At 55.2% G+C, this 22,091-nt stretch overlaps 14 protein-coding genes across 14 annotated transcripts in view, besides 13 other annotated features; all 14 read left to right on the top strand.

Annotated features, from left to right (window-relative positions):
- Positions 1-267: 267 nt before the first annotated feature.
- Positions 268-288: a microsatellite.
- A 1,071-nt stretch (positions 289-1,359) lies between these two features.
- TraAM80_04604 (uncharacterized protein) lies at positions 1,360-2,724 on the top strand (the record flags this gene model as incomplete). The annotated part of the gene is made up of 1 exon (XM_029381527.1): positions 1,360-2,724. One exon carries the CDS (start codon positions 1,360-1,362, stop codon positions 2,722-2,724), a length of 1,365 nt encoding a protein of 454 aa, XP_029238613.1.
- Positions 2,725-2,761: 37 nt separating this feature from the next.
- TraAM80_04603 (uncharacterized protein) lies at positions 2,762-3,385 on the top strand (the record flags this gene model as incomplete). The annotated part of the gene is made up of 1 exon (XM_029381526.1): positions 2,762-3,385. The coding sequence occupies one exon, from the start codon at positions 2,762-2,764 to the stop codon at positions 3,383-3,385; it is 624 nt and encodes a 207-aa protein (XP_029238612.1).
- Positions 3,386-3,822: 437 nt separating this feature from the next.
- On the top strand, positions 3,823-4,740 carry TraAM80_04602 (serine/threonine protein kinase; the record flags this gene model as incomplete). Its single annotated transcript, XM_029381525.1, has 1 exon — positions 3,823-4,740. The coding sequence occupies one exon, from the start codon at positions 3,823-3,825 to the stop codon at positions 4,738-4,740; it is 918 nt and encodes a 305-aa protein (XP_029238611.1).
- Positions 4,741-4,745: 5 nt separating this feature from the next.
- Positions 4,746-4,759: a microsatellite.
- Positions 4,760-4,790: a microsatellite.
- Positions 4,791-4,832: a microsatellite.
- A 162-nt stretch (positions 4,833-4,994) lies between these two features.
- On the top strand, positions 4,995-5,648 carry TraAM80_04601 (putative leucine-rich repeat protein (LRRP); the record flags this gene model as incomplete). Its single annotated transcript, XM_029381524.1, has 1 exon — positions 4,995-5,648. One exon carries the CDS (start codon positions 4,995-4,997, stop codon positions 5,646-5,648), a length of 654 nt encoding a protein of 217 aa, XP_029238610.1.
- An 80-nt stretch (positions 5,649-5,728) lies between these two features.
- Positions 5,729-6,172, top strand: TraAM80_04600 (putative leucine-rich repeat protein (LRRP); the record flags this gene model as incomplete). The annotated part of the gene is made up of 1 exon (XM_029381523.1): positions 5,729-6,172. One exon carries the CDS (start codon positions 5,729-5,731, stop codon positions 6,170-6,172), a length of 444 nt encoding a protein of 147 aa, XP_029238609.1.
- A 125-nt stretch (positions 6,173-6,297) lies between these two features.
- TraAM80_04599 (uncharacterized protein) lies at positions 6,298-6,609 on the top strand (the record flags this gene model as incomplete). Its single annotated transcript, XM_029381522.1, has 1 exon — positions 6,298-6,609. One exon carries the CDS (start codon positions 6,298-6,300, stop codon positions 6,607-6,609), a length of 312 nt encoding a protein of 103 aa, XP_029238608.1.
- A 102-nt stretch (positions 6,610-6,711) lies between these two features.
- Positions 6,712-7,176, top strand: TraAM80_04598 (putative leucine-rich repeat protein (LRRP); the record flags this gene model as incomplete). The annotated part of the gene is made up of 1 exon (XM_029381521.1): positions 6,712-7,176. The coding sequence occupies one exon, from the start codon at positions 6,712-6,714 to the stop codon at positions 7,174-7,176; it is 465 nt and encodes a 154-aa protein (XP_029238607.1).
- Positions 7,177-7,497: 321 nt separating this feature from the next.
- Positions 7,498-7,528: a microsatellite.
- A 34-nt stretch (positions 7,529-7,562) lies between these two features.
- Positions 7,563-8,249, top strand: TraAM80_04597 (uncharacterized protein; the record flags this gene model as incomplete). Its single annotated transcript, XM_029381520.1, has 1 exon — positions 7,563-8,249. One exon carries the CDS (start codon positions 7,563-7,565, stop codon positions 8,247-8,249), a length of 687 nt encoding a protein of 228 aa, XP_029238606.1.
- An 83-nt stretch (positions 8,250-8,332) lies between these two features.
- On the top strand, positions 8,333-9,877 carry TraAM80_04596 (uncharacterized protein; the record flags this gene model as incomplete). The annotated part of the gene is made up of 1 exon (XM_029381519.1): positions 8,333-9,877. One exon carries the CDS (start codon positions 8,333-8,335, stop codon positions 9,875-9,877), a length of 1,545 nt encoding a protein of 514 aa, XP_029238605.1.
- A 366-nt stretch (positions 9,878-10,243) lies between these two features.
- TraAM80_04595 (uncharacterized protein) lies at positions 10,244-10,885 on the top strand (the record flags this gene model as incomplete). Its single annotated transcript, XM_029381518.1, has 1 exon — positions 10,244-10,885. The coding sequence occupies one exon, from the start codon at positions 10,244-10,246 to the stop codon at positions 10,883-10,885; it is 642 nt and encodes a 213-aa protein (XP_029238604.1).
- Positions 10,886-11,005: 120 nt separating this feature from the next.
- Positions 11,006-11,029: a microsatellite.
- Positions 11,030-11,283: 254 nt separating this feature from the next.
- Positions 11,284-15,333, top strand: TraAM80_04594 (TPR repeat-containing protein; the record flags this gene model as incomplete). The annotated part of the gene is made up of 1 exon (XM_029381517.1): positions 11,284-15,333. The coding sequence occupies one exon, from the start codon at positions 11,284-11,286 to the stop codon at positions 15,331-15,333; it is 4,050 nt and encodes a 1,349-aa protein (XP_029238603.1).
- A 604-nt stretch (positions 15,334-15,937) lies between these two features.
- Positions 15,938-15,970: a microsatellite.
- Positions 15,971-16,055: 85 nt separating this feature from the next.
- TraAM80_04593 (uncharacterized protein) lies at positions 16,056-18,089 on the top strand (the record flags this gene model as incomplete). The annotated part of the gene is made up of 1 exon (XM_029381516.1): positions 16,056-18,089. One exon carries the CDS (start codon positions 16,056-16,058, stop codon positions 18,087-18,089), a length of 2,034 nt encoding a protein of 677 aa, XP_029238602.1.
- Positions 18,090-18,397: 308 nt separating this feature from the next.
- Positions 18,398-18,420: a microsatellite.
- A 14-nt stretch (positions 18,421-18,434) lies between these two features.
- Positions 18,435-18,459: a microsatellite.
- Positions 18,460-18,753: 294 nt separating this feature from the next.
- Positions 18,754-18,771: a microsatellite.
- Positions 18,772-18,801: 30 nt separating this feature from the next.
- Positions 18,802-18,833: a microsatellite.
- A 25-nt stretch (positions 18,834-18,858) lies between these two features.
- Positions 18,859-21,375, top strand: TraAM80_04592 (putative major vault protein; the record flags this gene model as incomplete). The annotated part of the gene is made up of 1 exon (XM_029381515.1): positions 18,859-21,375. The coding sequence occupies one exon, from the start codon at positions 18,859-18,861 to the stop codon at positions 21,373-21,375; it is 2,517 nt and encodes an 838-aa protein (XP_029238601.1).
- Positions 21,376-21,402: 27 nt separating this feature from the next.
- Positions 21,403-21,451: a sequence feature (A-rich).
- A 36-nt stretch (positions 21,452-21,487) lies between these two features.
- Positions 21,488-21,557: a sequence feature (GA-rich).
- A 193-nt stretch (positions 21,558-21,750) lies between these two features.
- The window catches only part of TraAM80_04591 (uncharacterized protein), a gene marked incomplete at both ends in the record, with an annotated part of 1,803 nt that continues 1,462 nt past the window's right edge, over positions 21,751-22,091 (top strand). The window contains one exon of the mRNA XM_029381514.1: positions 21,751-22,091. This exon is cut by the window's right edge and continues 1,462 nt beyond it. Within this exon, the coding sequence (XP_029238600.1) occupies positions 21,751-22,091 (341 nt within the window).

Below are 22,091 nucleotides of genomic sequence, written 5' to 3'. Positions count from 1 at the left end.
TATTCTGAGGGAATAAAAAGGGGATGGGGTGAAGCAAAAGAAGAAGAAAATCAAAAGAGGAACGGACGAAGGAAGTCCCAAGACGGAAAAAAGGACTTTTTTTTTGGCTTAAAAAAAATGATTTATTGATTCTCCATTTGTTCCTTTGGGAGTTCCTGTCGCCGCTTCTGACTAACGACGTCCCCATGCGAGTCCTACGCGAGGTAAGGAATGAATTTAATCCAAAACAGCACACCCCTACACCTGCTGCATGCACGCAAGAGGAAGTATATATATATATATATATATCGAAATAAAGGGAGCAGGAAAAAAGTAGTGGATGCATTAAAGAAAGGGAATGACCGCGAAGATAAAAAAGAAAAAAGAAAAAACGGCCAATGAGAAGGAACTCCTTTGTATTTTTTTTTGTGGATGGGTGTACCAGCGTGCGAGTGGGGGAGGGGGAGGAGGGAATTCCTGCCGATTGGCATGGCTTATACCGCCTTGCTCCCACACGGACGTTCTCGTCCTCAACTGCATGGAGGGCGGAGAAGGGAGAGGAGTTGTTTGGCGTCCATGTGTCATTCTTTTTTTTGCTTTTTTTTTCGAGTTCAGCTCCGGGTAGGTGCGTGTGCTGATGTAGACGTAATTGCGCGTTTTTGTTTCGAGCTCTTTTTTTTTGCCCTTATGTGTATGTGGGTGTTTTTTTTTTTTTGTTGGAGGTCTTATGTACTCTCTGTGTTTGTACATATGCATATTCACGTACATATGTATGTGTGTGGCTTCCAGCTGACTTTGTGATTTGCCATCTCCTGTTTGTGAATGGCGAGGCAGAAGATCTATTATCAAGGACAGAGTACACTAACGAAACTATTAATTGTTTTGCTTCCTCGGGGATACAGACGAGGAAGATGGGGACCCGCTTCGCTTCTGTTTTGTTGCACGGCTGCTGCTGGCGGCGGTGGTGACGGATGGAGGGGCGGAGGGCTGTGGGCGGGAGCAAAGCAAAACAAAACAAAAAAACGCTCACCTTGCCTCAGCCGCGTCTTTCCCGCACACACACCCGGTTCCAATGGAGTATGCGGCACCCAGTCAGGATGCTTTGAATCTTAATGGGTAATTCCCCCATTGATGGAGTCACTTATTACCCCACGTTTTTGTTTGCTTGTCGTTTTACATTCTTTTTTTTTTTTTCTGCCTTCCCCGTTGACCTGCGCGTCGTGGCAAGATCGTGGAGGACATCACTGTAACTCCTCCTCTCGATTCCCCTGTCTCTCTCCTTTTTTTTTCTTTCTTTTGTCTCCTGCTCCCTCCCCATCTGCGGCAGGTAAAAGAGAGAGTGAGAGGGAGGATAGCGAGGAAGCGGAGGCTACAGCGCAGATGTACCTGAGATTTCAGCGCCTTGTCGCCGTGACAACGGGAAGAGGCATGTTTACCGTTCGTCACGGCGGCGCCTTCTCACATCCCGTGCCTCGCCGAGGGCTACACCTTTCTGCCCCCAGACTGAGCGTCGGTTCTGGCATCTTCTTTGCCGAAAACGCCTTTGAAGGGGAGCAGCTGCAGCAACAGTTGGCAGTGGCTGCCGCCACTGCAGACTATGACGAGACTAGAAGCGAGGCGTCGACTCGCTCCTTGACAAACGAGGCGGAAATAGCGGAGGTCACTGCGCAGGAAACGTGCGGATTGACTGCTGTTTCAATTCTGCGCGACGCGGTACCGTTGACGAGTTCCGAGGATATCAAGGACCTTCTAAAAGGCTGTAAAAACGGCAAGGAGGTGCGGCACGTTCTGGACACTGTTTTGTACTGCAACCCACTTTGCCATGATGTGTTGAATGGTCACGGCTACCGCGTGGCTGTGCTGCAGGCGTTGACAGCCGTGGCGCCGCGCACGCAATGCATGCATGAGTGGTTTGAGTGCGTGGATAAGTTTCGCCGGCTGGGCTTCGTCCTGACGCGCACCTTCGCCGCCGAGGGTTTCACGGTGATTCGCGAGTGGCTCTCCCATCACTTTAGCTACGAGGGCCGCTCGCCACTGCTCGTGACGGAAGGTATTTTTCACATTCGCGAACTTGTACAATTTTGCAAGGAGGACCGCCTGGTTTTTGATCACGTTCTGTACACCCGCATTGTGTTTCTCCTCACCATGATTGTGGGTTTCTTTGACCGGCAGAATATTTATCGCTCAAGTTTTCCGGAAAACTTTACCAAACGTGACGGTGTGGTGGTGGAGTGGGTGATCAGCTGCGAACGATGCGTTGATTTTGATGAGTGTGTCCTGCAATGTGACGCGATGCTGGAGGAGGTGTTAGAGATGCTCCGCCAGGATATCCCCTCGCGTCCTAACTTTAGTGTGATGTATCGACTGATTGACTACTACTTTGCAACAGATAATGTGGAGAAGATGATTGCTGTGATGGAGGACGCCGAGAGCTACGGGATCAGCATCGCCGAAAGCAGCACCGCAAAGCTTATGCAGCTTGCCTGCGCTCTGAATTACCCCACTGTGCCAGAGCTTTTTATGCGCTGGAGGGTGTCGCTGCCGCAATGCGTCTTGGCAACCCCCGACATGAGCCGGTTGATGTTCTACTACGCGCGTTCCGGGGGTGGGAAGCCGTGTCCTTTGTGTGGCGAGCCGTATAATCACCGTAACGTGAATGTCTATGTGTGGCAAAATACACCGGAGCATCAGCGCAACTGCCAGGCATTGCTTGGACGCACGGCGGCGCAAAGGCGAGTTGGATGAGAACCTCGCTCTCCCGCAGAACTGGGATTGGAGCGAGATGGCGTTTGGCCTGTGGAATTTGTCGCAGAGTCGCGCCATTGAGTGGGGGGCGGTGGAGTGGCGCAGCTTCCTCCTTTGCTGCATGTTTTCTCCCCGTGCTCTAGAGGCCAAGGGGCTTCTCGACAAGTTTTTTGACCATGCCAAGATGGACGACTTTCTGCGGGCCACGTATGTGCGTCTGCTACGCCACCATGCGCCCGAGTTGGTGCTCCCGACGCTCTTGGAGTGGCGCGGCAAGGGCTACCGCCTCTCCCCAATTGTGCTGCAGGAGTCTCTTATGTGCACTGCGATGATCGCTGACACGACAGAGCGCCAACGGGCTGTCAGACACGTCTGGAAGGCGCTGTTGGAAAAGGACAGCTACGTCATGCCGTTTACGAAGCGCCTACTCCAGCGACGGCTGGAAGAGTTGCGGGCGCAGCCGACGGGCGGCATCACATGCGAGGAGGCGGCATTTTTTGCGGAGATGATTGGGATGCAGCCCCGGCATCTCTCACTGCTGGATATGAAGGACAGCACCTCCGATTTTGTGGTGGGGACCTCCAATAAAAATGCCTACACCCCGCATGTGAGCGGCGCCGCAGTTAGCGGTAAATCGATGCGGCGGCGACGGCGTGCATGAACATCTTGAAGGTAATTGCTGCTTCACGATGTAGGGCGCACGCACAGTGGAGGGGAGCTTGTCTCAGCTGCTTTTGCTCGTGCATGCATCTGTGATGGCCTCGACGGCTGGGATGTGTCGTTTGGGGATGGACAGGGACGCGTGGTCTGCGTCTTCGTGCTCTGTACTTTTGCCCACATAAGGTGAATAACAAGGCGGAGGAGGAGGTGGGGTAAAAGGCTTTCTTTTGCCCAGACGTCTTGTTGTCGTTATTGTGTCTCCATCTTCCTTCCTCTTTGTCCACGTTTCCTTTATGTTATAGGCCGTATTGCACCTGTTTTTGTCCTTGTTCTTATTTCCCTTCGTTGGAGAGGCCAACGTGTAGTTTGATATATCGTGCCGGTCCACAGCGGCAGCCGCTATCATACCCCCCACGAGACCTAGGAGGTGCAAGCAGGATGCAGCAGCTGTCGCTGCCAGGGTATGCGCACGTGCAGCACGTTCACAGTGCCGCCACCCATGAGACACTAGTGGCAGAGTCGGACGTCACCAAGGAACTGGTGCACATTCGTGTCTACGCACTGGAGTACCTGCGCAAACATCCACAACTGCGCATGCGCGTTGAGCGGAGAGCCCTCGTCGCACGAATCGCAGATCATCCGAACATTGTCAAGGGGTTGCCATCCTTTGTCTCAGGTGTTGATCTTTTTCTCGTGGAGGAGCATTGCGTGGGCGGCGAGCTGCTTTGTGCGTTGGAGGAATACTACAGAAGCGCAGTCGTCTCTCCTTCCACGCAGGAAATTCGCAGTCGGCCAGGTCAGCAGGTGTTCCAGTGCTTGTCGCTGAGCTTTGTACGGTGCACCATGCAGGATCTCATGCGTGGAGTGCATTACCTGCACTCCACCTGCGGTGTGGTGCATCGCAACGTCAAACTTGAGAATATATTTTTGGATGGCAGCAACCGGGCCAAGTTGGGTGGGCTCGACATGTGCGCAGTCATTCCGTCATGCGAGGCTAATGACGGCATGCTACAGTTGTGCTGTGCATCAAGACACTACGCGGCGCCCGAGCTTGTCATGGGGCAACCGTACAAAGGGGAGTTGATCGATGTGTGGTCGGCGGGTGTCGTGCTATTTGTGCTCCTGACAGGCCGCTTCCCCTTTCAAGTAGAGGAGGAAGAAGAAGAGGGTGGTGGCGAGTCGTTGTTGTTTCAACGTATCTGCACCGCCGATGAAGTGCTGCAGAGTCACCCAGCAATGGGGGTTGTGCCGGACCCGTTAGCTGTCGACTTGGTCCGTAACATGCTTCGGGTGAAGCCTGAATGCAGGCTGACGGTCGAGGAGGTGCTGCAGCACTCGTTTCTGAGGACACCATAGATGCCGTGTGAGTGAGTGAATATATATATATATATATATATATATATATACTTCTCTGTGTCTCTATGTGCATGTGTGTGCGGTGTTGTGTGGCGACTGGTTTGCGGAAAATGTGTGGGTGTGTCTTCCCTTCTTTTGTTTTTGCCTGTGTTACCCCCGATGGAAGAGACACAAGGGGAAGGGAACGAAGGGGAGAGGGTGAGTCTGCTCTGCCGTTCTCGCTCTCTGAGTGCAGGTGTGTCAGGGGAGTGAAGATGTCTGTGGGCCGTCGCGTATGCGCCGCGTTGCAAAAAAAAAAAAAAAGATTTGCCGCGACATCGACGCGGAGGTGGAGCTGGAGCCTCGGGGAATCGGCTGTTTGCCCCTTTATTGACGCGTTACCACTGCACCTGTGCCAACGAGCCAAGCATGAGACGGAGCGGGACTTGAACTTTGTGCTGCTGTCATCATGCAACCAGCCTCATACCTCCGACGAAGTGTTGCGTTGCTGTTGCGCAGCCATGTTTTCGGCAGCGTGCTTAATCAAACACATCGCGGTTACAATCCCGTCTGCCGCGGTTGCAGCGACTGTGGGGCGAACATTTGCAACGGCACAGGCGGCCTCGCTACACACTCTTCATTTCACGTTGCATGATGTGGCGTTCCTGCGGGATGACTCCGCCCTCGCCGCCTTGCTGCAAGCTGCTAGCACTGCCTCATCCCACCGTAAGTCTTTCCGCGTCACAATCGTGGCGTGTGAGCTGCAGCACAGATTACACTGGAACCAGCAGGCTGTCAGGGCCATTGCTGCCAATATTCATTCTTTGGCACTGCAAGTATTATCGTTGGAGCATGTAGACCTGCAGGGGGTGAATGAAGAAGATATGATGCCACTCTGCGAGGCCATATATCCCGTTGCCGTTCGCTGACGCAATTATCACTCCGTGGCTCGCGTGGGGTGTTCTCGCGTTTGCCTCTCCTGCGTGTCGCGGTGGCGGAGAAGCGACACATGAAAATCTTGGACCTCAGCTCCACGCTTCTTGGTGACGTGGCGCTGGAGCAGCTCCTGGATGTTTTCGGGGGCCTCCATTTGTGGCTGGTGTCGCCTGCGTCATTTGAATCTTGCCGAGACGAATGTATCGGCATGGGGCCTGCAGCGAATGCTTTGCGACGCGGGCGAGAGATGTCTCCCGGTGAGACGGCCAACATCACGTGCTTGAACTTCGACAGTAATGGCATAGACGACGAGGGCGTGTTCTTCTTGGCGAGTGCCTGCATGCGGTGTGAGCTGCTCCGCGAGCTCCATATGCGGCACGATCGGCTTACAAAAAAGGGAGCAGCGACTCTCGGCTCTGCGGTCCTCGCAACACCCTTCTTGCAGTGTCTCAATCTTCACTCTAACCTGCTTGGAGATGAGGGTCTTCGGGCGCTTCTTCAGTACGCCAAGTACTGACCGGAGCTGCGCTTATTAGATGTCACTCGTTGTCAACTGACGGCGTGGTGTATTCCATCCCCCCCCCCTTCTTTGCAGCGTGTTGCCCCTCTTTGACAGACTGGAAGAGATTGTCCTCAATCGCAATGATTTGCAGTCCCTCGATGTCAAGGCCGCCTCCACGCGTGGCAATCACAGGGAGATGCCGAAGGGGAAAGTGCAGCTCTTCGCGTACGATCCTGCATTTATGCAAGGCGGCACTCGAAGCGACTGGAAGGTCCCCACATCGTTCGAGCTTGACCACCGTGGCGCACTTTGAAGGTCGTCATAGGTTCAAGGGCCCCGAGGCCTTTTCCAAGCCGCCTCCGTTGCTTGAGTCGATGGGCGGCGTGGCGTCATTTGAGCACCTGGGGCTGGCGCTGTCCGGGTGTCGTGGGCTGCAACGCCTCACACTTTAGAGCTGCTCTTTGACAGATGCCTCTTTCCTGGCGGTGACCGGAGCACTGGTGGTCCGCCGCCTCACGCACCTTGATTTGAGCGCAAACCCAATATTTGCGCGAATGGATAGCCTTGAGGCGCTTGCGACGCTGCTGTGTCGTGCATCTGCATCCTTGCAGGGACTTGACCTCTCATGCACGGGGCTTGGAAGTGTCGGCGCGTCGCTACTCACAGACGGTTATGCCCTGGCTGACGCTGGTGCTGGCGTGACTGGAGCGGCCTCGCCCCTACGCTCGTTGACGGCGTTGCAGGAGATACGATTATCCAGCTGCCGTATCGATGCAGACGGCTTTGAGGCTCTTGCTGATGCCTTCCCTGTCATGTCGTCTCTGAAGCGCGTGTTTTTGGATGGCAACGCCGTCAGAAGGGCGGATGCCATTGTGTCTCTGCTTGGAGCACTGGTGGAGTTGCCCTCACTGAGGTTTGTTGGGTTGTACGGTTCCGTGCCACGCCACCTCACAAGCACCGTTGAGGCCTCAAGTGGATGTGTCGCCCTGCGACGTGGAGGTGTGATTGTGCACTTTTAGAGGCTTGCCGTGTTGGGTGTTGGTGTGAGGCTCGTCGTAGCCGAGGTCCTCCTAATGAGGGGGCGGAACACGGGAAAGGCGGCCATGAATCGCTGAAACATGAGGGGAGGCGTCGTTTGTCATTCCTTGCTACTCTCCTCCCCCATCTCGCTTTGTGCCTATCAGAGCGATGCCATGCAATCTCTCTGTTTATGTCCATGTGTAACCGTGCATGGGCATTTATTCGTCTTTTTCCCTGATTTCTGTTTGGTCTCTTCCTCTGGCTGCCATTGGCTGCCACAGCCGTGCCTGTCGGCGAGGGACGCACACCTTTGTTTATTAGTGTGTGTGTGTGTGTGTGTGTGTGTGTGTGCTTTTTTATTTTTATTTTCTTGAGCGGCCGGCGGATGATGAGCGGGGCCCGGAAGAGAGACCGCGGGGACAGGGGCGGCCCCTGCCGCGACCACGAGGACGAGCAGCAGCAGTACCAGCAGCCCCGGGTGCGGTACAGCGAACTTGCCCCCGAGGCGAAATTACAGAAGCGCCGTCAGGAACGACAGGAAAAGAAGGAAATGGAACGAACCCTGTCGTACTTCAAGTCGGTCCAGCGGGCATTGGAGGAGCAGGCGTCTGGTGCGGGGGATGCGAGTACGCTGGCATCCATCGTGGATGGCTTCTTTGTGGAGCTTATAAAACTTCTCAAGGCTGATTCCACCCTGCACCTTTTGCGAAACGGCGTTGTCTGCCGCGTTATTGAGTCCGCGTTGACAAACTCGCTCTTGCTGCACAGTAAGTCCCTCTTGTACGTTTTGCTGGGACACGTGTTCGACACGGTGACCTCCCCCACAGCAAGTTACATGATGGAGACGCTCATTGCAAGCCTCGCCCAGGCGCTCAGCGCACTGGCGGACGCCGAGGCAGACTCGTTTGAGTCGGAGATGACAGACGGCGGCCCAGGCGTTCACACCGGAAGTGGTGTACCGAGCGCCGCCACCCTCGTTACGTGCGTCGTCGAGGAACTGTCAGAGCGGCGGGGGAAATCGTCCTACATGACGTGGCTTCCCGCGCTGTGCGCTCCATCGTGTTGGTGCTAGGCGGATTCACAATTCGCGGAGCCCCACGGCTAGCACACGTGGTGAAATTCACTCAGCCTTTAGCTGTATTGGGCATCGCCCTGATGAAGGCACTGGCGTCGACCTTTGCGGACGACAACGCCCGGCACGTGACGGATCTTTGGCTCAACGTCGCCAACACGCCGACCGCCAGCTTCATTCTTCAAAGCCTACTTCGCGTGTGTGATGCAGGCACGGAGGTCGACGTTGCTGTCCGTCAACGCCTGGAGTCCATTCACGACGAGGATGGAATTTCATTGCTGCGGCATCTTCTTATGGATCCGATGGGTTGTCACATCTTTCAGGCGTACATTAAAGTCCCCGCATCATTGGAAGTCTTAGAGGCGGGTGATCTTATTTCCAACCGGGGGGCCATGGCTGCCGTGGCTCTCAGAGCCACAGGCGGGCGAAGGCTTCAAAAAATTCTATGCGAAACTGTAGATAATGCGACAGACCAGGATGAACGTGCGGCAGCCCTCAGGGTGCAGGAGAAAACATGCTGGAATAAAGCACTCGAAGTTGTGATGGAGGTGCTGGACGATATTATTGATCCTGCAACGGAGCACATGACGCCAGTGCTTTACGTTCTGCAGGACCTCGTGCTCTTTGCCCCAACAGCGGTGCAGTTGGAGTCCGTCTGGGAGCGATTGCTGCACCCACGGCTGCGGATGTTTGTCTCGTCACCAGCGCTGCTGCAGGTTCTTGTGACGTTTGCGCGGAAGTGTGCCTTTGCAGCTCCCTCCAATTTAAGGGATGGTGGCGACGCTGGCAACACGTACAACGGCGGCGTCTTGGCTGGGGCGGCGGAGGACGGTAGCGACGCACTGCCAAAGGACATTGACCAGCTGCTGCGCACCGATTTGGCGCAGGGGGTGCGATACTTTGCGGTGCCCACCAGCTTTCAGAAGACGGTCACCAACACACTGTGCTTTGCAATCAAGCAGGAGTGCGCGAAGGGCGCAGCACAATTCCTTCTCGTTGACGCTGCAGCGCATGAAAAAGGCATGGAACTAGCCCGTTACATCCTGCACTTTCACCCATCCGCATCGGCTATGTTTATCCACGCGATAAACAAAATTTCTCTCAGGGACATGGAGGGCCTTATTCGACACGTGAAGGGCAGCCTTATCATGCAACAGTATCTGCGCACCGCGGCCACTGCCCAGGCAATGCAGCATGCACAAGGGAGTAAAAGGGAGGAGCACAAGGCGGACAAGACGGTGCCGATGCGTTTTCTGCGTCGTGTTGCGTCGCTGCTGCCGGAGCTGGTGGGGGACACTTGTGCGGGCTACGTGGTGGAGGTGCTGTACGAGGTGGGCTCGATGGAGGTGAAAGAGGCACTTGTGAAGCTATTGGTGCCCATTTACTCCAGCCTGCGACGCGGCCACGGAAACACTTCGGAGGCAAAGACCAATGAAGGTGTGGAAGATGCGGATGGAGCAACCGAGACGCCAAATCGTATGCAGTTGCGGGAGTTTATTGCACGGAAAGTTATGACGAAGTGCTGTGTGGAGCTGTACATGCACAGACCAGATGACTGGGCCAAACTCGCCCGCCGTCAGTGTCAAGTACTGCGACTGTTGCAGCGCATGTCCGTTGTCTCATCTTAGTCTGTACCAGCAGCCAAAAGAGAAAACGAAGATAAGAAATGCTCTGCTATGTGTGCTATAATATACATGGTGAACCAAAAAAGGAGAAAAGGAGGAGAGGGAGGGGAAGAGACCTTCTGTGTGCCTGTGTGGTTTTGGTGAAGTTAGGATCTGGTTGGTGCGGTGGTCCATGAGCGAAACCGTATCTTAATTTTTCGGTAATGACGTTGTAAACATTTCTCCTGACGTGGAAGGCTCCTTTGTAAAGCGTGGACTGCGCTTGTGTGTAAAGTGTGTCGGTTCCTGTGCTTTGGATTTGTTTGTTGAACTCCTTGTGTCCCGTCGTTCTCACCAGCGTTTTCTCTTTTCCCTCGTTTGCTGCAAGTGATGACCAATTCGCGGGAGGGGCTCCGTACCCTGCAGGGCCGGCTGGAGTACGTGGAGCGTCGTGAGAAGGAGCGCGAGCAGGACCTGTACGAGCAGCTGAGGGATCTACAGCTGGAGCTCTCACAGGTGCGGGACGACTTTGGCGCCGCCGAGACGGCGTGCCGACAGGAGATGTCACGCCTGCGGCAGGAGTGGCAGACCACAACTGTGGCAGCGGCGGAGGCGCAGAAGAAGGCGGAGGCCATTTGGCGCGATCTTGTGGCGGACGAGCGGGAGCGCCTCGTGACGGAGCATCGGCAGCGGGAGCGGGAACGATTTGACGCCCTCCATCGAGTAGTGGGAACCCTTGCTGAGGCGTTGGCTGGCCTCTCAGACACTGTGTCGGTGATCAGCACGGGGAACAGCGAGCTTTCAGCACAAGTCGAGCAGGAGTTGAAGCAGCACCGATCATGGTTGGAAAGGCACAAGGGCGAAGAGGCCGGATTTTTAAAGCTTTTTAAGGAGACTTGTACGCAGCTGCAGGACGCCCTTTGTTCTGAGCGGCGGGCGCGGGAAGAAAGTATGAACCGTATCGAGGAGTTGCTGACACGCCGTGATGATGGTGCTGCTACGGCCCCCGCCTCGAAGATTCACCGTTTCTAGACGCTGTAGAGTAGATATGTGTGTCGTGGTGAGTGTAAAGTTCACGGAAGTATATTTGTTTATTTATTTTGCCTTCGCGAGTTGCGGAGCTGGTGGCTGCGGCGGTGTGTAAGTGTGTGTGAGGGAGGGAGGGAGGGATGGAGGAATCATTTGTCAGTTTGTGGTTTATGTGTCTGTCTTCTGCGTGGGCGTTGCGTGCATCTGTTGTCTGCCCTTTATTTTCTCTCGTTGCGTGCGTGTGTGGGAGGGAGGAAGGGGAAGAGAAGGCGTCAACAGCGACCAAAGCAAACACACGAACAACAACAAAAAAAAACGGCGGAAGCAACCATCAATAGGACTGCTATTATTATTTGTTTGTTTGGCTGCGTGCGTGTTTGCGTGCCGTGTGTGTTTCTTGTATGGGGGAACTCACTGACTTGTGTGAGTTGTACCGCGCGTACTGCGTGGAGGAGGGGTGCCGCGTGAACTCGGCCGTCCTGCGGTACATTGAGGACCGTGGGGCGCATTACCCGCTGGAGAGGCTCGAGCTCAGCAGCAACTACCTCGGGGCCCGGGGCCTGCGCCCCATCATACGCCTCGTGGAGTACTCCCAGACCCTGACGTACCTCAGCATGGAGGGCAACGGGGCCGACAACGAGACGGTGGAGAGGCTCTGTGGCGTCCTGGAAAAGCACCTGGGCCTGGAGTACTTGAGCCTTCGCGGGAACCCCATCACGGTGACCGGGGGGAAGCGGGTGCTGGCGCTGGTGGAGCGCAACCCGCGCATCATCGGCGTTGACCTCACTGACACCGACGTTTTTGACGCCCTCATCTACAAGATCACAAAGGCCACGGAGGCCAACCAGCAGCGAGCTATGAAAGAGACACCGCAGCTCAGGTTTACTGAGGCAGACGTGACGCAGATGCCTCGCGGGCACATCGAACACGCAGCGAAGCGGTCCTCAAATGAGAAGTTGTCCTTAATCACCCTGCCTGCTATCGCATGGGAGTCGGCTGGGAAGGAGGTGGCCGCAAAGGACAAAGGGCAGCTAACGCGCCTGCCAAACGGAGGACTGGCGCCCACAAAGTTGCAGCCGCGGCAGCCGATCCCTGCACTTGCCTCAAAGGAATTCGGGCGCCTGCCGGAGTTGCAGCGGCAGGAGTTGCAGCGACGTTACAAGGAGAAGGCGATGCTGTTGCGCGAGATCAACAGCAGTCAGGCAAGTATGGCGGCGGACCGTGCACGGGAGGAGTTGATGTTGTTGGAAAAAACTACGAGGAGCCCTGTTTGCCGCAGGACGTGGGAGTCAAGGACAACAACGGCAAAGACGGGGGCTTCCCTGACATCGATGACAACAACAACAACAACAGCAGTCACGAAGAACCAGCAGTCGTTTCAGCCTAGTCAATCACAGCTGCCAGACTTACCCGAGACATTGAGCCCGATCACCAACACGGATGCAGGACTTTTGCCGCTACATCAACAACTACAACAAGGGGAAGAGGACCATGAGGCGCTTACTCGGCAGGAGCAGCCAGAGGCCGATGTGACAAATTATAACACCGTGGATGAGGCAGTGATGCAAAGGAGAAGCTGCGACAATTATGAGGTAGGTTCAGCGGCAGACGTCCATGCTGATGCAGATGCTCGTGTTGTGGTGCCCGCTGAACCTATGGGAGATGCAGCGGCTGCAGTTAGACCCACAAAAGCGGAATTTAGTGAGAAAAAAGAGCTTGACAAGATTCCGCTAGATATGTTACGGGAGACACCTCAGTGGATGATGCTTGACAGCAGCGAGCAGTTTCAACATCTTTTTGACAGTGGTTGCCGCGCCTACGTGAGACATGACTTTGACGATGCGTACACGGCGTGGAATGAGGCGATGGGTATTGCGGTGAACAAGAAGAACCGGGAGTGGATGGCGGTCCTCTCAAGTAACCTGAAGCGGCTGAGCTACGAGATGCTGGTACGTGAGGGGGCGGAACAGCTTGAGCAGGACAACCTTGACGAGGCATACGTTATTTTTCAACGTGCCGAGGAGGTGGCGCGGGAGGCACGCAATGCCAAGTGGGAGGCAGACATGTGCAAGGCACGGAAGGACGTGCAACATGCCGTCTTTCAGCGCTGCCATGAGGCGGCGTTAAAGGTCTTCGAGCGGGCGCAGAAGCTGGTCAAGCAGAAAGTTACCGAAGACGACTACTTTGTTGTGCCCGGCACTGACGTGATAATGCAGCACACGGAGCAGTACGTGAATGAGTGGCCTCGCATGTTGCTCGTGAAGGAGGCGGTGGAGGTGTGGGTGGCGTCGCGTCGCGTAATTGAGCGCATTGGCGGCGCAGATGGCCACGTACTGCAAGACGTTGTGGATGAGGCCCTCCACACGGTCGCCTGCTTCCTCGCGGCGCGGTGCTTCGACACAGAGGACACGCAGTCGCTGAGTTGGATGCGCACCTCGTCCTACAGCTATCACGAGTGCATCATGCTGAGCGTGCTCTGGACGGACATGGCCTCCTGCGACAACTTCGCCGAACGCCACAAACACTTTGCCGCCGTCGCCGCTGCGCAGATCGGCAACTTTTACCTCGCCACAAACCAACTTGCGCACGCACAAACGCAGTTCGACAAGCTGGAGGCACTGGCGGGGGAGCTCAATGATCCGCTGCTGTGTGCAGCTGGACACACCTTCAGTGCCATCCTCAACTGGCAACGCTCACGCTATACTGCGGCGGAGGCGCTGTTGCGCTCCGCGGTGCTGGAATGGGGTGCACTTCGCGACTCCTCCTCGTCGCTCTGCACCGATGAGAACGGCGGCGAGGACAACGCGAAGGAGAATGCCGAAACGAGTTGTGCCTCGTTGTTACTTGCCTCCGTGCCGGCGGATTACGTCTCCATCATGGAGTCCGTCAGCTTCAAGTACCTCGTCTCCAGCATTGCGAGCACGTACCGCTACAGTGAGGCACTGGAGGTGCTGGAGCGCAGCCTCGTGTGCAAGTACCGTGACCTCCTGTTTGACAAGATGCGGGTGAACTTCGGCGCCCAGCCGACGCTGGAGCACATCGTGGCGACCTCATCGCAGATTCGGTCGCCGTTCATCTACCAAGTGACGACGCACCGCTACGAGTGGTTGACGGAGGAGCGGCGCTACGCGGTAAATGAGAAGCTGCTTATGTGGGTGGTGCCGCAGCGAAATGGGATGCGGTTTGTGGAAGTTGACGTCACAAAGGACTTTAAGGTGGGTTCTATCAATGAACTTATTGAAACGCTGCGCCAGGGGCTCCTTCTCGACCCGCTTTCCTCAAGCAGCGTCACACAGGGCGAGATCCTGTGCACGCTGCCGAAGCGAGCCTGGATGGAGCCGTTACAGACGCTCTACGCCATCTTTGTGGACCCCATTGTTGAGTTCCTTCGTGCTCTTGATCCGCTCTTTCTGAGCAAGAACGGCGTCATCACGCTGATTCCAACGGAGCAGCTGTGGCTGGTGCCATTTAACGCCCTCATTGCACGCAACGGTAATTTTCTTGTGGAGGACTTTGCACTGCAAATGGTCTTCTGCGCCACCCAGTGTGCCTTCTCTGCGCTGAGCGCTAAACGCGTTCTTCAGCGGGATCTGCGGCGCAATGTAGTCTTGGTGCAGCGGGAGACGGATACGCTGCCGGTGAACCCGATGTCGCATGTTGCCTTCCCATTCGACGTTCTGCGTTCTCAGAAGGAGGGGGAATTGATTTTGCGCACGCTCGCAGAGAACAAGCGCAGCGTGCGACGGAGCTCCCGCACGACGGACTCCGTCTGTGTGACCACAAGCTTCGAGACACTCGTGGAGGACCTGGACACATTTAGGGAGCTCCTGCCGAAGAGTCGTATGATTTTCATCACGACCTCCACGACGAGTGCCACACGCAACGATGATAATAGTTCCGGTGCCATCTGCATGGCGATGTCGCAGGATGACGTTGACCTGCTGCGCTCCTCGGAAGTGGCACGAATGCGACTGTTTGCGGAGCTGGTGGTGATGAGTAACACAAACATGTCCACCACACGTGTGGTGGGCACCCACGACGACGTGCAGGGGCTTGTTCGTGGTTTTTTGTCCAGTGGGGTGCCGTGCGTCATCGTGGGGCAGTGGTGCACGCCTGACATGATCCCCTCCGAGCTCCTTTCAAAGTTTCTCCAGCTGCTTTCAGAGGCAAACGAGATGCTACCACGCAGCACCGCCAACCATGACACAGCAGCAACGATCGGAACGACGGCCGAAGTCACGACAGCAGCGTCGTCTGTGGGGGTGAGGATGTCTGTGGGGCCCGGCGACGAGGATGACGAGTTTGGCGGCCATGACGCGGTAAGCTTGCATCAGCACAAGACGCTGCTGCTTGCATGGGCCATTCGGGCGCTGCTAGAGGATAACTTCTTCCGCTACTCCCCTCGCACCTGGGCGGGGTACTGCTGCATCGGCTACGGGTCGCACCAGTAGCCGATGCCTTGCCTAAGCGAACAACATCACTGTTGGCAAAGGAGTAAACAAATATCATAGCGCAACAGTACGAAGAAGAAGATGCGTGCCTCACATGCATGTATTTTAATGTCGCCCATGAGTGGGAAACAGCAAGTCACTGTGGTGTGTATCTGTTAGCGAGTCTTTGCCGTGTGTGTGTGGAGGAGGGGCAGGGAGGGCCGACACCTGTTTCTTACCCCAACTCTCTCATGTAAAAGTACCAGATATTTTTTCTTTTTGTGGACGTTGTCATTCTGCAGCGAAGAACATATGCACACGGCAGGCACACACACACGTTACGTCAGTGAATTCATTGTTTTTTGTTTTTTGATGCATTACTTTTCTTCCTTTTTTTTGGTGGTGTGGGGAGGGGAGGGGGTCTACAATGTGTCTGTCTCCTGAATCCGCGGACGCTCATGAACGCCTCTTCTTCTACGCACTTTTTGTTTGCTCGTTTGTTTGTGTTGTTTTTTTTGTTGTCGTTTTATTTTTGCCTTTGCACCGGAGGCGAAGCGAAGCGGGGAGGAAGTGACGGCAGACGCACACAACAAGTGACGCACAAGGCGGAAATTGAAGAAAACGGACACACACACATACACACACACATACACGCACAGTCGCGGACTGGGCCAAGCCTCTCCTCCCCCCAGCAGAGAAGCCGTGAAGGGAAGAGGTAGAGGAACGACGACGATTGCCACCGCATGGCAGAGCATCAGGTGCTGTTCCTTGGGTGTTTGTCCGTGACGCTCACGGAGCTGCGTGTGGAGGGTACCGTGTTTCCCCAGGAGGCGACAAGGAACGATGGGGCAAAGTTTTTTGTGCGGGTGGCTGTTTTACCGATCCAAGACAGCGGCACAGAGGAGCGCATGAACGCATTTGTGGATTCCTCCGTACATCCACTTAGAAGCGCTGAGATGGCGGAGGATCTTCTCATTCCCGTCATGCTGCAGCGAGCCTTGCCTACCCCTCTTACCGGCGGCGACGGCGGCGTCAGCCCGTCTTCTGCCATACAAGAGCAAAATGGCCAGAAGGACCTCGATGCTGCTGCTGCCCCCGTTGCCGCCGCCGTGGCTTACGACGGGGAGGATGAGGGCCTTCAGAATAATGTTGCCGAAATGCAGTGCAACAGCAGCCACCAAATGGGTGTGGAACTGCATTTGGAGTTTACAGTCGTTCGTGGCAGCGTACAGTCGGTAATTGCCCATCGCACCGTAGTTATTGGCTCCTTGCTTAGCGTCGCCCATGAGAAATGTGGTGTCGTCAATGCACGTATTGCTGCTGCTGCCGCGCTGCGTGACTCTTCTGTGTGGGGGCAGGAATTTTTTTCACACACCGCAGACAATAGTCTTTCCTTGGGGGAAAGCACCGACGATGCTTTTTGGTTGGGTGTTGAGCTGCAGTTTATTGTGCGTGCCCTTGACATGTCTGAGCCGCTGCGTGTTATGTTTGCTGCAGAGCGAGAGGCCCGAACGCTCCTGCGCATGCCACAACAGAAGTCGCAGACTATGTTTCCGTTTCCTGCGCTGCGGCTGCCGTACGGTGCACTACCGCTGCTCGTACTTTACCAGTACTACAGCCGCTTTTGCGAGCGGTTCTTTCACAAGGCTCTCCGCCTTTCTAACCACGTGGAGAAGCTGCTGTCAGTGGACGCGAACCATAGCGGGTCTCATCGCTGGAGTGCCCTCAGCGTCGTTGACATGCGTCCCACGCTTCTTGGCGAGGATGCCCTGGCCCCGTTGCTGGCAACGCTGTATCACTGTCCCTCCCTGTGCTCGCTGGTGCTCGATCAGAATGGCGCCGGGGACTTCACCTGCTACTGGCTCTCCGCCCTCTTTCACAAGCATCGTTACCTGGGCGAGGTCTCGCTTTGCCGCAACAACATTCACGAATGCGGCGCGGAGCAGCTGCTTCGTCTCACACGGCGGAATAAACGCCTGACGCGGCTCGACGCCAGCGGCAACCCTTGCTCCCCACGCATCCTAGAGCGCATTCAGCGGGTGACGGAGATAAACCAAGATACGCTGCAGAATGACCATTTCAATGTGACTTCCACCCGCTACGCTTACGCCGCTTCTCCTGCCTTATTTGCACCGTCCATCACCAAGAAGGCCCTCAAGCTGTGGGCCATGTTGTGTGTCTCTTCTCTGAAAGTAGATGGAAGTGCGTTTGCGGGCCAGTGTCCATCAATAATACCCCAGGCCGCATTGGCCCCGCTTCTGAATGAAGTCATGCGCACCGTTGCGTTGGAGATCTCTTCTATGATACAGGACCCTTTCATACGCATTGTGTTTTCTGATATTGAGACACTCTGGAAGGCAACACAGATTGCGCGCCATGAAGATGCATCATCGGTGGCGGCGAAGGAGGATGAGGCGAAGGGGGCAGAGCAGGGGGACTTGACGGTTGCGATGAAGCACGATCAGGAGGGAGCCGACGTGGCTCCCGCCGCCGTAGACGTAGAGGTGCTCTACAGCTACTCCTTCCTGCGCATAGTTGTTGTTACCATGTGGAGTATGACTCGGGAGGTTGACTGGGCGGAAAGCGTTGCCGTCTTGAAATCCATTGGGCGACGCCAAAAGGAAATTGGTGTTGTCGCAGATGATTACCGTGTCGCGCTGAAGGCGTTTATTCAAGCCCTCACCACCGTCTGCGGCAGAGAGCCTGTGGATGTGGAAAACTGCGCCGCTTTTCTCCAATGCCTTGCGCTGGGCGTGAGAACATCCCTCACCGTATAGTGTCACAGAAGCGACACGGGCGAGAAAACAAGAAGGGAATGACGTGTCGTTCCACGTTTACCCGTGCATTCTTCATGGGGGCGCACTTTGTGCACCGCCAGAAGGACGAACCAAGGAGAAGGAAACAAATGAGCCAGTAAGCACACTATAAAGGAAAGCAGCTCATGCCACGTACTCTCAGGAATGGACCTTGGATATTAGACCTACACACGCATGGATATCTGGAAGGGGAGAGGTGTGTGAAACCGCTGGCGCTGGGGATAAATAGATATTTTTTTCCTCCGCATGGCGCGTATATTATGTGGGGCTATATATATATATATATATATATGTTTCCTCCTATTCGTGTGTGTTTGTGTGTATGTGTGTGCTTGCGTAGGAAGAGGGGAATGCTCAATTGTGCTTGCTTCCGCTTTGCTTGGTTCACTGCTTTCTCCCTCTCGCTCGGTGAGATGCTAGTTTGTGTATTGTGCCTCTTTCCCTCTTTTTCATTCTTTGTAGGTGGAAGTCTTCTTGCGCAGGGGTTTGACCCGCATAGCGTAGCGGTTGGTGCGTGTGCGTATTTTCAGCCGGGGCGCAGTCTGTGTATATCTTCATTCATCAGTCTAACAACAACGAGCGTTCTGCGCGCTGCATCCTGGGAGAGAGGAAGCGTAGCTTAAACATATATATATATATATATGCAAACAAGGCAGTAGATAAAATAAAGGGGGAGAGAAGTAAAGAGAGAGAGAGAGAGAGAGAAGGTGGGTGCGACGTGAGAAGCAAAATGACTGATCGTGTCGTCCGTCTGAAACCATACGAGTATGTCCACATCCTTGATAACAACACATGCAAGGTGACGCTTTTGGAGGGGCCGTGCTGCTTCACGATGCAGGACCACCTCGTCAAGCTACACACGACGCCCCAACGTCACATTGTTATCCCATTGAATCACTACTGCGAGGTGGAGAACCCCGTTTCGCCGTCGCCCGACGGTGGGGAGCCAACATACCGGGTGGGTCACCGCGAGGTGCGGCTACCACAACCTCCATTTCCGCTTTATCCTGGTGAGGTGGTCTCTGAAGTGAAGCCGATGCGCATTCTCACTGCCCGCGAGGCCATCATTCTACGAGCGCTGGCAGATCACACCACAACGGACGAACTCACGGGGGAAATTGTGCAGCGCATGGCTGGACAGCAGTGGCTGGTGAAAGGGCCCTGTCTGTACGTCCCCCGTGTAGAGCAGGAGGTAGTGGAGAGTGTGGAGCCAGTCATTCTTGCAGCAAATGAATACATGCAGTTGTCCGCCCTGTCAGACTTTAAGGACTCGGACGGCACAACGCGACGTGCCGGGGAAAAGTGGAATATGGTAACCCGAGAGCTTTTCTTTCTGGGCCCATACACAAAGCTGGAGTCTGTTGAAAAAGGCATCATGCTTTCACCTATATTGGCCCTTCATGTACGTGCTGTGCGTCCGTTTTATGATCATCGCTTTGGTGTCCAACGTTTACTGGGGGATCGGTGGCTTGTAACACATGATGCGGTTACTCTTTTCTTGCCGACTGAAAATGAGCAGCCTGAGACGATCATCCCTCTCACAGTCGTTGGACAGCAGCAATACTGCATATTATTAAGTATGGCACACGATGGTGTCTGCCATGACAGTAAGCAGAGGCTTCTCAAGGGGGTGTGCTCCTTTTTCTTGAAACCCGGTGAGAGGTTGCGGGACAATGAAGTGAAGGACGCCTACCTCCTTGGGGCGCATGAGGCGCTACTTGTGGAGGCGATAAACAGCTTTACTGAGGACGGCGGCGCACGGCGGGAGGCGTCATCCCGGTGGCTAGTGCGTGGGCCCTGCAGTTATATTCCACCCTTGGAGGTTCGCGTCGTGGAGCGACGGGAAAGAATGCTGCTTACGGGGCACAGTGGTGTTTATGTGCGCAACGTCCGCACTGGCCGAGTTCGGGCAGTGCATGGTCAAGCGCTCCTGCTTGCTGAGGATGAAGTGTTGTGGGAGAAGCCAGTGGATGCTCTTGTGCACCGCCTCCTTACGGCAGATAAACTCTCTGTGTACGATCTTGATGCACTGAAATTGGCTGCAGAAATGGGACCGTGCGCCTCACACGAGCTTGTCTACTACAAGGTTCCACACAATGCTCTTGTACAGCTGTATGATTACAGCACAAACACCAGTCGCGTGGAGGCGGGACCCGCCGCCGTGTTCCTCGCCCCCAGTGAAGAATTTACCCCGATCTCTCTCTCTGGGGGGCGCCCCAAGAAGGCGAACTGCATCCACTCACTCTGCCTTTTTTTGGGACCCGATTTTATGGCTGACACGATCGAAGTTGAGACGCTCGATCACGCCCGATTGCGGCTTGAGCTTGCGTACAACTGGGAGTTTGACGCCTCTGACAAGGAACGTATCAAGCAGGTTGCCTTTGCAATGCCTGATTTTATTGGTAAGGCCTGCAGTACATTGGCGAACCGTGTTCGTGCTGCTATTGCCATGGAGTCGTTTGAGCAGTTTCATCGAAATTCTTCTTCTGTGATTCGGAAGGCGATCTTTTGCTCTCACTCCGGGATGACGGAGATGCGGGAGGACGGCCTGTACTTCCCCGTCAACGGTCTCCTCATCACAAGCGTGGACGTACGCACTGTGGAGCCCGTGGAGCCGAATACGCTGAATGCCCTTAAGAAGAGTGTGCAGCTCGCCGTGGAGATTATCACCAAATCACAGGAAAACGAGGCCGCCCATCAGGCAATGATATTCGAGCAGGAGGCAAAGGGCTCCCTCGAGCTGCAGATCATGAAGGACAAAGCTTTGGAGGAGGCAGAACGCGTGACGCTGCTTCAAGTCGCGGCGGAGAATGCCGCTATTGAGCTCAGCGGTTCCAGCAAAGTTCAGGCCTTGGCCGAAAGTGAGGCACGGCTTGTGGAGCTGCAGGCGGAACTAGACGTGACGCCCACTCGCTGTAAGTCGCAGCAGGAGATGACGGATGCGGAGTTGGAAGTACAGCGTCAACGCATGGAGATGGAGCTCTCTCACCGCCGAGTCATGAACGATCTTGCGGTTGCGAAAGCGAGGGCTCTGGCCGACATTGAGGCCACAAAGGTGGAGAAGATATTTGCTGCGTTAGGCAGGGAGACTGTCACGGCGATTGCGCGGGCGGGTCCTGAGCTTAAGGCGAAATTGCTGCAAGCACTGGGTCTGAAGGGTTTTCTTGTCACGGACGGCACGTCTCCCATCAATCTGATGGGCATGGCAAATCGTGTGGTGCAGAATCCGCAAGGGCAGCGAGTATAATGTGTCCGACCTGCACTGTTGCCTCACTTTTTTTTTTTTGTTTGCTGTTCTTTTTTTTTTTTCGTTTTTTCTCTTTGTAGGAAAGTGTACTGCCCTCCTTTCTTTGCGTTGCTTTTTTTTTCTTTTCCGTATTTCTTCCTCTTTATATGTGTTCTTAGTTGTTGTTTTTTCTCTTCTTTTTTCCACTGGGGACGCCATTGTTGTCTCTCAGTGTTGTTTCCTTGACTCATTCTTCTTATCTTTTTTTTTTTTGCTTTAGGTTGCACTCTTCGTCTCCGCCCGCGGTGCACGCTGGGAGCACGCAGGAGCACGCAGACTGCTGGAGAAGCCGACGGAAACGCCACTGCGACTTTATTTCTTCACCCGTGGCTCGTAATGACGGCCTCGCAGCTGCAGGAAGTTGTCATCGGGACGCACGACAGCTGTGACGCCAGCGGGGTGTTGTTGGCGACGTCGGCATGGGAGGATCACCTGCCAGACCCACCCGTGCTGGCGGAGGTGGAGGCTCACGTAGCCTCCCTGCGTGCCCTCGTGGAGAATGGCAGTGCGTTCATTGAGTCCACTGCCCTTCAGCTCATTGAGACCATCGTGGACCGCCTCGACCAGGTGTACTACTGGGCCGTTGAGGAAGGCACGACATTTCTCAATGAACCAAGTCAGTTGGCACAGTGCGGGGTGCCAGAACTTACACTCCTGTGCGTCGCGACACGACGTCC

Source organism: Trypanosoma rangeli (genome assembly GCF_003719475.1).
Source record: "Trypanosoma rangeli strain AM80 chromosome Unknown Tra_15.4_contig_00136, whole genome shotgun sequence".
Taxonomy (NCBI): domain Eukaryota; phylum Euglenozoa; class Kinetoplastea; order Trypanosomatida; family Trypanosomatidae; genus Trypanosoma; species Trypanosoma rangeli.
Note: the sequence above shows the minus strand (reverse complement) of the source record. Positions and strands in the feature narration are given on the sequence as shown.